General features: G+C 38.7%; 1 protein-coding gene across 2 annotated transcripts in view; it reads left to right on the forward strand.

Annotated features, from left to right (window-relative positions):
* The first annotated feature begins 205 nt into the window (after positions 1-205).
* Positions 206-11,869, forward strand: part of mcph1 (microcephalin 1) — a 32,479-nt gene continuing 20,815 nt past the window's right edge. The window contains exons 1-12 of one of the 2 annotated variants that reach the window (XM_027023881.2): positions 206-222; positions 1,056-1,132; positions 1,383-1,474; positions 1,559-1,677; positions 2,558-2,645; positions 3,422-3,743; positions 3,903-3,989; positions 4,094-5,080; positions 5,542-5,636; positions 9,349-9,386; positions 9,590-9,752; positions 10,397-10,474. In XM_027023881.2, coding sequence (XP_026879682.2) covers positions 1,096-1,132; positions 1,383-1,474; positions 1,559-1,677; positions 2,558-2,645; positions 3,422-3,743; positions 3,903-3,989; positions 4,094-5,080; positions 5,542-5,636; positions 9,349-9,386; positions 9,590-9,752; positions 10,397-10,474 — 2,106 coding nt within the window. In that variant the 5' untranslated portion in view covers positions 206-222; positions 1,056-1,095. The other variant, XM_027023874.2, reaches the window with a different exon arrangement.

The following is an 11,869-nucleotide window of genomic DNA, read 5'->3' on the forward strand; positions in this document are numbered from 1 at the left end:
TAACAATAGTTACCTAATAATATCAAACTTGCCTGCCGATGCAGTCCATATGTAACGGAATACAAAGGCCGTGTTTTTCATTTTCTGTGCCTCAAAGGGCCAAGCCAATATATCGTGCCCCTCGCCAAACATGTGCGATCTCCAGTAGGTGGCAGTGATACGCTTTGTAACTTGAGAAACCCTCGCGAAGAAGAAATGCAAACACTACCGCGAAAATATACTGTAAGCAAATTCGTGGAAAACGGCGATAATGACTTCTAGAGGTGTACAATTTCTTGGCAACATGTTCATTTTTCTGGTATAGGTAGTGGTGAGCTATCTATATGCAAGTTAGCAAGCTAGGAAGCAAGGTGAGCTCATTGGATACTTTAGTGGTGGCAAGAAGTAAACCCACATCAGTCATTGTTAACGCTAGCTAACTTAGCTAGACAGCATAACGCTAGCTAAGTTAGGTTGTGAGAGTTTTTGTTCCTATAAATCGATTTATCCCACATTTGGAATCTCGCATGTTTTTTACTTTTTATATAACTAGATCCTGTCGTGCTGAAGTCCTAATCGATCCGATAATCTTTATGATTAAACACTGGTGATAGCTAGCTAACGTAGCTGTCATGGTAACGTTAGGTAGCTACAGTAAGTGGAGCTTTATTACTCAGCTAACAGGTTAGCTAGCTAACGAGCTCGGATAAATGATCGAATATGAACATAGCAGCGTGAAATCTGTTAACCTAGCTACTTAAACTACATAATATGCCACTTTACTGGCAACATGTCCTGTTAATTTGGTAGGTAGCTACATGATAATCAAAAAGCCTTGAAACAATTCTTTGCGTAGTTAGCGGCTGGTTGTCTTATATAACCAGCTATATAGCTATATCCTATGAAATAATCGTTTTAAAATATACATTAGACGTAGCTATCCTATCTGACTAATATGTGCTTAACTAGATTTTGGAACTTGTTAAATGTATCTGGCAGTATTTTAGATTTAGTAAACTAAGGAATGTAAGCTGTTCAAGGTACACATAGCTATGCATCTTGCTGCCGTGTTGCAGGGTCAAAGAAGGCAACTCCCAGAGTCTTCTTTCTTCAACAATGACAACAAACTCAATTTCTCCAGCAGTCCTCAAAGGTACTTATTTATATACTTGGTGGTTGTTTAGGGAAGAAGCTTTTTCTGTAATGTTATGCGTGCACATATTCATAAATATACGCATATGTTTTTCAAATTTTGATCAATTACATTTTTAAATTCAAATTTTCAAATTCAAGAATTCAAAGTCCTGTCTTTGGTTACTTCTGTAGTATGATAATTGAGAGACTGTTGATTCTTACATTCATTATTTTTTGATTGCTTTGTTGTTTTCTCTTTCGTTGTACAGATGTTGTGGCATACGTTGATGTGTGGTCTGCAAGTAAGACAGAGAATTATTCTGATCCTTTTATTCAGCAGCTTCGGGATATGGGCGCTCAGGTGAGAGCACTTATTTAAACTTGGCACATTTTTGAAGGTAGTACATCTATTTTAAGTGAGTAGGAATATGGGTTTGTTTTACAGGTACATAAAACATTTAACAAACGAATCACCCATGTAGTGTTCAAAAATGGCCACCAGTCCACATGGAATAAAGCAAAGAAACTGGGAGTGAAGACTGTTTCTGTCCACTGGGTTGCCAGGTAAAACTTACACAGAAAATCACTGTAAACAAAAATTTCCTTTATAAACATGGGAGAGTTCAATTAGTTGAAAATAAAATTTACATTGAATCTTACAGAATTGAACATGATACCAAAGTCAAATTTAGAGTTAACTCTTCATTTCATTAGATTCTTTATTCCCCCACTCTCTTGAGGTGCAGGTAAAACATCAACTAGTCAATGCAGTGTACAACAAGTAGTGTTGGAATGCTTAAACAATGAGTAGGTGTGCAGAGCCTTGCTTTATAGTAACATCTTCAAATTTAGAATTTGGTACATGGTGGAATAGTTCTTATAAAAGAATAGCAAATGAAATCACTCTTGGCATAGTTAGCTGACTCCCATCTAGCTGCTTTATTCACAATTCTGCAATGTTGCAGTGTACCCCCCCAGGATCAGTTAAGTTTTATGTATGTTTATATCTATCTTTACCTAATTCCCTCATGGCCTCAAATACCTGTACTTATTTTCAACAATTATAACAGAACAACAGAATGTATGACTGTTGCTAAAATGTTTATGGTGAAAGGACTAGTTACATAAGTCAGGAGCTAAACCCTGTAACGAGTAAAAATTCCGTGATTGAAGAGGATGGTTCTCACACCTTTGTGAAGTGATTTTGGATATATAGACTCCCCCCCCCCCCCCCCCCCCCGAGTCTGTATTACCGAAATTCCAAGAGTATTTAAGTTCACTTAGCCTAATCCTTTGTCTAATCTTTGTAAAGTTTTAAATGAAATTCAGTCAATAATCCTGAATTAGATATTAATCGTATGTTTCTCACTTTGGCCATTAGATGTCTCTGCCACTCAACATTACACTTGGTGAAATTTAGGCGTTACACTGCTGTTTTATGCAGGTGCAAAGAAAATGCAGAGCATGCCGACGAGAGCCTTTACCCTGCTCAAAATGAGGAATCGAAGCTCAATCTCATTAAAAAAAGAACGGTAAAATGTCTGGGCTAGTCTCTAGTGCTGGGCTGACTTGTCATCGTAACCAACATAATCACTTATGTAAATGTGTCAATTTGCATAATGTGCTTTGATGTATTGCTATGACTTGCAATATTGCTTGTTAACATCATCACCTGTGTCTGATTTCCGTAGTCATTAGTGTGTGTATACTTCTTTTGTTTTTTCTTTTGGTCGCTGGTTGTTTCTAGAGTTTATAAGTGTTTCGCTGGATGTGAGTATTAGAAAGTACTCTTGTGAATGTTCATCTGCTGTTTTTTCTTATGTCTACATGCTTAAGTATTATGGACTGCTTTGTCTTTGTTTTGTATTACTTTGATTCAACTTTGGTTTGTTGTTTATATTACTTTGGCTCAACATCTTTTTACTTTCTTTAAATGATTTTGTTTGAAAACCATGAGTCACGCTTTTATCCTGCTTGCCCTTGTCACATTTTGTTTCTTCATTTGTTTTTAGGACATTATAGAAATATTAGAGACAAGTTTTTTATTTTTTTGGGGGGGGGAAATAAGTTGTTGATTTCTTTATTTCTCAATTAATAATCTTTAGAATAACCGATATATTAGTCTTTGATTAGCTGACTAACCAAAAAATAAATAATTAGATTAATTGATTTAAAAAAATAATTGTTAGGTGCAACCCTAATGGTCTCCTACTCAGAGAGCAAGTTATCTATTCATCTTAGTTACTTGAAACTTGTTAACGCACGTTGGGATTTTCTTAATCTCATTATTGGCTCTCAATTTTTATAGCACCGTTGCATGCAGCCAAGGGATATTCCTTTGAGTACCCCGAAGCGACTGAAGAGAAAGCTGGACAAAATGATGGAAGGCCTGGTCCGCTCGTCCCCCATAGGCACGAAACAATGTTTTGTTTTGTTTTTCTCAGTGGCTTTCTTCTTTGTTCTCAGTAGGCCTTCACATGTAATATCTATGTGCACAGTTTCAGATACTTCTCCGTTCATTATTGATGAAGAGAATGGAATAGTGTATAGTCCCTCCTCTAGGAGGGCTGACACCATGGCTCAGCGGCTAAAGGAAATGCGAGCACAACGTGAGAATCTTTCCCCAACTGGTACGTCCACGCACATCTTCTCAAGCCTCTTTTGGATACCTAGGGACTTGGTTTACCTGTTAGTGAGAGATTGGCAGCCTATTTTCTTATATTTAGAGAATGTCCAGAGTAACACTGTTGCTTCACAATAGCCAAAATACATTTGTTTGTTCTTTTCAGCTTCACAAATCCAGGACTCAGGAATGGAGGACTCTGTAGGACCTTCTCTAGTGGAGACTCCGACAAGCTTATCCAAATTATTACTGGGTCAGTGGGTTGTAGGGGGGTGGCATTGAAACAAAGTTAATATAATTATATAGCTATATAATAATATAATTATAGTTCATCAGAATTACTTCTTTATTTTACAGAGGAAGAAGAGCCTTCCTGCAGTTTGTCAGACAGCCACCCCTGTTCCAAAAGTGAAGGAGATAAAGGGTATTATGAACATCCATCAGACAAGATGAAATCCCATGGGCAAATTGAGAAGGGGCCCTGTGTCTCAGCTGAGGGTTTGACAACTGTTAAAGGTGGTAAAGAGCCTATGGAAGTGCTGGCATCACCACAAGGTGAAAGACAAAGGAGATCATGTTCAAGCATGACTAAGCAATCCTCTTTAGATTGTTACATTAGTAAAACATCCTCAAAAAAATGTATTTCGCATCCTTTATGGAAAACTGAAGAGGTTGCAATTGATTATCAAAAATCATCAATCAATAGCAAAAAAAACAGAAGCATGTCACCACTAGGCAGTATGGATTCAAGAGAAAGGCAAATTCCACTACACCTAAAAGATGCAAAGGACAACAGTAATCTCGTTGACTCCAGAAGACTTTCCTCTGTTGACCCTTCCTTTTCAAAATATGAACACTTGGCTCAGAGTAATGACCTTGCTACTACAAAGTCAGAGTTTTATAAAAGAAGGCCAGCTGCTATACCTCACAGCAGTATCCGTTCTGACACTCATAGCTATGATAATGACGATGATGGTGTGTTTGAGGACTACTTCACTTCAGCCAACAGCGCACCAAGGTGCAAGGTCGTCTTGGTGAACTCGTCTTCTGAAGCAATGCCTCTGCCCTCCTTTGACCTGACACCCAAAAACCCAAGTAGACGAAAGAGCCACCCTCAGGATATCTGCACTAGAGGTGGAAAACAAAAGGTTTTCGGTAGCAGGGACATCTCTGATGCACCAGGGCTAGCAAGGCTATCGTCACTGGTCCCAGAGTCTGGTGTGTCTAGCCCAGTGTGCATGTCTACAATACCTGAGGTGTGTGACTCAGAGAAAACGAAGCAGGAGCCAGCTGCAAAGAGACAGAAGAGGAGAATAAAGCCAAACTCCTCAACGTCCTTAGAAAGTAAGCTCTCCTAAACACTGCTTAAAAGGACACAAGTGGTCAGTGTCAGCAACAGCCTGTATCTACTCAGAGGTTAAGAGAAATGAGCTTTCAGAAAATTGAATCTGTTTATGAATTTGAGGTCAGGCCAGTGAAGTCATCCTTAGCATTTTCAACTAAAAACACCATAAGAGCAAGAAACAACACTGTTTAAGAAGGGTTGTGGCTTAATGTGAAAATGTTTCATGGTTGTAGTTTGATTAATGCATATGATCACAAGGACAAAATACTCTGTTTATCTGAATGAAAAGTCACTAATAAAAATTTTCATCATCTGGTGTCTTATGTACATCATGTAAGGCTTATGTAAAGCTTTGAACAGTGTTTTAAGGGTTGCCACATAGATGCACCTGTGCTGGGCCATTCTAGGCTGAACTTTTTTCCTTTCTTTTTTTTTTCATTTTGCATATTTTCATTTGTAGGCAAAGACAGTAAAAACGCTTCAGATGGGCTCATTGACAGATGTTCTGAAATGTGTAGCAAACATGGGACTATGAAAACGGACAAATACATGAAGGTAATTCAATTGAGCTTCCTTCTTTAGTTGCAGGTTGTTTTGTTTTTTTAGTTTTTTTTGGGGGGGGGGGGGTTGTTTGCTTGTTTTTGTTGGAGGGGGGTGTTTGATTTGCTGAAACTTGCACTGTCATATATTGTCCAGAAATGATGATACTACCATTCAGATCTATTAATTCATTTATGCATGTTGAAGAGAATAAATAAATAAAATAGTTTAACATACCTGATTTAAATGAGGTATTTGGAGGGAGGTTTTATCCTGGCAAAGCTCTGTTGCAGTTTTAAACGTGAAATCAGAGTAGTGTACTGTGTGTATACTTTCTTGCCTCCTGTTATAGCATGAGTTTTGTGACCAGCACCCAGAAATATAGCTTTTGCAACCCACTATCACACATTATTATTTTGCCATTTCAACTTGTTCCGTTGACACCTTATTGGAGATGTAAACTGAACTCGAATATTGTTTCTGCCCTAGAGTTCTAACTTGAGAGCTTTTTTCCCCTCTGTTCCTCTGTATGAAGTAGTGTTGCATGGTTCAGTAATGGAGCATAATAATTGGCTTTGAAGCAGTTGCTATTTGCTTGACTCGTTTGTTGTCTTCTCAGCTTCCTGTACGTGCCTGTGTCTTCGCATCTGTGACACTGCACCTGGCCAATTCCTCCTTTTGCGTTCCTTCAGCCTTGACGGAACTCCCTCAGTTCACAGAGTGGTGTAGAGGGCTTTCATCTGTTTGCCATCTTTGTTTGATTTCACTTCCATGTGACTTGTGTAACAAAGCGCATTCAGTCCTCTCATAAACCGGCACGTAGCTTGACAGTTTGAGAGCATGCCATTGTGTGACAGTTTTGAGAGATGAGCATTTGTCGTCATATAACATCTCCACCTCACCTCCAGTGTGCAAGAGATTAGTATACAATAGCAGGTATTCTTGTATCAGTGAAGATCAAAGAGGACAACTGGGTCACCTCACACTGGACCATGATGTCAGGTCTGATAAGTAATCTGTGGGTTGAATTGGGTTCTTTCTAGGATGAAACATCTTGTCTTGGAGCATACAAACACTTTCTAATGACAGTGTGTCACAAGCAAAATAGGTTTTCATCTTTGAATATTAGAACTGGTTAATTCTTAGATGTTTAATTACAGTGTAGGTGACCGCTACCTACCTAACTGCCTCCCAGTGCACAGTCTGAATTTCTTTACCAAGGTTTTTATATTTGCTGTCTTTTTGGCAGTGACCCAGAGTTAACCTTTCATGAGAATGCAATTGGTTATCTCTTTAATGACCAGGATCACATCCCTATGAACTTGCAAATCTAATCAAAACCTGTTTTACAGTGCCACTAAGCAGCCTCAAAGAATATACAGTGGATGGCTTTATGGTTAATGTTTTAGACAGTTATTTGGTTCTTGGCATGTAACAGCCAGTGCAGGTGTGCTTGGTACATCCTGACAGTTAGCCCTATGATCTCAGGGATGATTCTGTGACACATAAGCTGGCTAGATAACAGCTGTCACAGCTGTGACAGCATGGTGTGATACATGCTGTCAAAACTTGTGCTTAACATATGAAACCTAAAAGATTCAATTAAATGAGAGAACACAACAGAGATTAAATCTCAACATGGGGCAGTCTGCTCTGTGGTCTCCAAAGTGCTGTAATGATTTGTCACTGCCTGCTCAGCAAGACAGGGGCGCCTACATAGAGCCTGAGCAGCCTTTCTCTGTGTGAATAGAGGCCTCAATCATATCAGAGTGCATGAACTGCCCAGCAAGCTCAGTGTGTCATACCCTGAAGAATTTCCTTCATTTGTGCTGGGCGTATTGGAAACAACCCTTTGAAACAGTTCACATCAGTACTTGAGTTTATGCCCCTGTGCATGGCCTACATTGCTGTTGAGTACCATTTCCAGAGCAGTCAAAGGACTGGACTGAACATTTTGAATGATTCTTGCTTTGTTCAAACAACAATGCTTTCATACATGTATTTCAGTGAATAGATGATCTTGTGGATTTTCAGACTGCATCTGCTTTGGAAGCAATTTTTGCATTTTAGCTGTATTGATTTTATATATGAAAAGAAGATTAATCCACAAATGACAAAATATTTTTGCTTTTAGGGCATTCAGTACTGGGTTATCTTTCATTTTGACTCCACGTGTGCTTCTCAGAAGACTGACAGGAAGCAGGGTAAATCCTCCTGAAGTCCAGTGACCTACTTCCTGAATGAAGGCATTGCTATGGCATGAGTCCGTGGTGACGTTTTTCAGTGAGAGAGTACATGCAGATAGTACAAATGCAATAAGACAAATGGGATAAGTCACTGACAGGTGCCAAGCAATGAAAGCGTGTCTTGGGACAATAGATCTTTGGGCTGAAAAATATTACTGATGTCCATCTTTAAGACAAACAGACTCATTGTTTGCTGCTTACTCCACACTTCCACCCACACTCTGTGAGGCTGGTGTTGCCTTTTCATGCTGAACACCAGACACTGAGGTGGGGTAGTTTCTGGTTGAGGGTAAAATGAGAGATCTTTTCAAAGGAAACTGCATGGCTAGTTGAAGCAGCCATCCCAGAAGCAGCATCTATGAAGTGCTTGTGGGTTCACTGGGGGAAAATAGAGAAAGCATTTTTTCGTCTGTGGTGAAGGGGTCAACATTTTTTGATGAATGATCGTAATCATATTTACTCTGGCTCAGAAGGTAAAGTCATAACACTGAAAGTAGTGGATCAAGTCTGAACAATATACCAACATTCAGGAACTCATCGTATCTGATGATTGATAAATGGACCAAACAGTCTGGTGTAGGTTTTGGGGATTGGTAGATGATGGTGTTTCATTTTCAAAACCTTGCCTTCAATGCCCCCCCCCCCCCCAAGTTTTAAAACAATAACTTTAAAACAACTTGGGTGAACATCTATAATTTGCATCCTGTCCAGATACTGTTTAATGTAGAAATTTTATAAAGATGTGATTCACTGACTCATCTTGATTCACATATGCAAGGGGAGTATGTACTCTCACACAACCAGCTAACAGATTAAAGCTCAAAATGTAGCACCTCAATCATTCACCTGTTTTTTGTTTGTTTGTTTGTTTGTTTTTTGTTGTTTGTTTTTTTAAGTGTTGGTGTCTGGTTTGAGAAAGGCCATGGCTGTCAGCTCTAGCTGGTTTGCACAGATATAATGGGGAGGGTGTGGGTTCACACCTGGCTGCACATGGTCACTGCTGTCAATAAGCCTATCTAAACATGTTATGTACTGTGGAGCTGTTTTGGCTTCTCTGTGTGCTGATGGACCTGAACCCCCAACTTCCTGTGGTGGGAGCAGAGAGGAAGTGCCGTGTGCGTGCATACTCACTTGATTGGTGCTCATGTGCTTGTGCTGAGGACCTGTCGTCCTGGGGCCAGGGTACAGGGGACGGATGAAGTGGAGGGACGACGTTGCTGTGCTCAAACAACACTCCGACTGCTTTTCCCCTCTTCACGGCCTTGGACATGGCGTTTCCTCCCCGCTCACCAAAAATGAGGATATATCCGGCATGTGGTTCTCATGCGAGCACATGGTCCACCGTGTCATTTGCCATGTTGCTCATCAATACATCCTTCATCAAATCATATGCTTGTATGTTTACTACACAGCGGAATTGTTCGATTTTTCACGTTATGAAGTTCACCTTCCTAATTTTGCCATTTCTTTTTCCTTTTCAGAAAAACAGAACATTAGTAATGACTAGCATGCCTACTGAGTAAGTCTCTTTGGCTGTCTATCATCCAAACATATGTGCTATATGTAATCACATTCTTGACATCATATCCTTGTTCCATTTATCCTTTTCATGTGATTGACTGTATATGCTATTTATTATATGGCATTATTCTATAACACTTACTCTAGCATGCTTTGGAACTTGCAGACCTTTTCCTGAGAAAAGTTGATGGTATTTTGTAGGAAGCAGCAAATGGTGCGTCAAGTGGTCAACAGCCTGGGTGGCTTCACTGTGGTGGACACCGTGTGCGAGAGCACCACACATGTTGTGTCGGGTAGCCCACGCCGCACCCTCAACATCCTGCTGGGCATTGCGCGAGGATGCTGGATTCTCTCCTTTGAATGGGTATGGGACAGCATAACCCAGCTTGATCCAGCATGTCTGTCATAGCTGCTTGCTCTGCCATTATACATAGACAACCCATATAGGTTTAGTGTTCCACAGTATACATGCAAATTCTATTTTTTAATTTTATTGCTACACACTGACTGAAATGCACCAGTGTTGCAGTTAAAGTTCAGCCTTTATTACGTTAACCAAAACTGTGCTTATTTGGGTCATATGAATGCTGTGATGCATCAAAATAGCCAGATAACAATAATCTGGATTAACTGAGATTATTCAGGATGCTCATAACACAATTCTGTGTTAAAATTTTAGATTTTGGTAGAAGACGCATTTGCATAAATTGCATTGGCCAATATTGTGATACTTTAATTAAAATATTTTGCATCCCTATATACATCAGGAGACTCCTTGGTGTCTCTTTAGTTCTTTAAATTTCCCATATAAAAGCAAGTAAAAAAAATAAAAATAATAATGAACACCTCAGTTCATTTTAGTTAATTTTACAAAACCTTTGTAAAAATAAAATAAAATTTTTATATAAAAAATAAATTTTTGATTTATGATTTCTACAAAATTGAAGGAACATGTTAAATATGAGGTATTCAGATATTAGTTACACTAATAAAATCATTTTCTCATAGATTTTGTGGTGTCTAGAACACAGGCAATGGATTCCAGAAGAGCCGTATGAACTATCTGATCACTTTCCTGCTGCACCGGTAAGCATTTACATCTGAGCTCGCTAATGCAATGCTGTTTAAAATCTGTGCAAAGAAGTATTGATTTACTTCCACATCATATGCACATTACATTTTTAAAACAACTCAACATGAAAATCAATTTCTGTAAGAAAATGAAGTAGTTATATTAAATAGCATTAAATATGTTGATAATGTAACATCTGACTGCCTTATATTTCACTGTATTTTTGTACCAGCTACAAATTCACATGTGACAGAGCTCTTGAATCTTAAGTCTTGACATGATGATGAATTCTCATACATGTTTGGGCTCTGAAATCTACTTTAAATGGTGAAAGTAGCTAAATTACTGAGACTGAATTCATAGCTGAACATTAAGTTAGTACTGCATATGTAATTGAAAAATGTCTTGCTTTATATGTTAGCTGAAAGTAATGGTGTTTGCACTGTGCGTTAAGTTGTTGCACATAAAAGCAATTGAGGAGCCATTGTGAAATGAGAATGGTGGTACAATTAACATTGGAGTGACTGCTGTAAAATCAGTTCATGCCTTTTAATTATCCCTGTTACATCCGTGTCAAATGCTTAAAGTGGACAAGGACGCTGTGTGTTGCCTTTTATCTGTGGACCATTAATCTTTAGGCTCTTTGTCTCTTAAGCTTGTGTTCTTTTGAGGTCATTATTCGTATTTGAGATATGGTGTTCAAGGGGCCTTTCAGATTGGCAAAATTAGAAAATTGGAATTGAAAGAGGCCACTAAACATTTTATTCATGTTTCAGCTGCAGTTTTGAAATATCTTTCAAATTAGCGAATTGGAATTGAAAGAGGCCACAGAACACATATTTTTTACCTGACAGTTTGAAAGGTCTTATACAGAATTATTTTAATGAGGCAGTGTGAATAAAGGATTGAAGTGTTTCAAAGGATACTTGGCTAAAATGCAGACATCCTGCTTGGAGGAAAGTAAAAGGCTAGAAAATAGCTACTGTGAGGTTCCTGTGTGTTTTGCCTGCACTGAAATGGGCTATTGTAGGAAAGACATGTGTATCTGGTCTGGTGCATTCTGCATAATGTAGTGTTTCTGTGTGCTATGCAGTCATCCATGGTTGCTTCAAGAGTCTGTCGTACTGTTGCTGTAAGTGATGGATTTGCCTTAAACCACAATTAGAAATGTACAGTACTGCTCATATGTATTGGGAAAGTGGTAGATTTTTTTGTTTGTTTGTTATTTTTGCATTGTACAACAGCACCCCAGCAACATTTGAGTGTTTTGGTGTATTTGGTTGTTTTAGTGTTTGGTTGCTTTTGTATTCCAACCCTCTAACATATTTGAAAGTATTTAAGCCTGCACTATTGACTTAACCATTTATTAACATAACAATAACAACCTTAAAAAGTGATTTGTTGAAAAC

The sequence above is a fragment of the Electrophorus electricus genome, chromosome 11, assembly GCF_013358815.1.
Source record: "Electrophorus electricus isolate fEleEle1 chromosome 11, fEleEle1.pri, whole genome shotgun sequence".
Classification (NCBI taxonomy): domain Eukaryota; kingdom Metazoa; phylum Chordata; class Actinopteri; order Gymnotiformes; family Gymnotidae; genus Electrophorus; species Electrophorus electricus.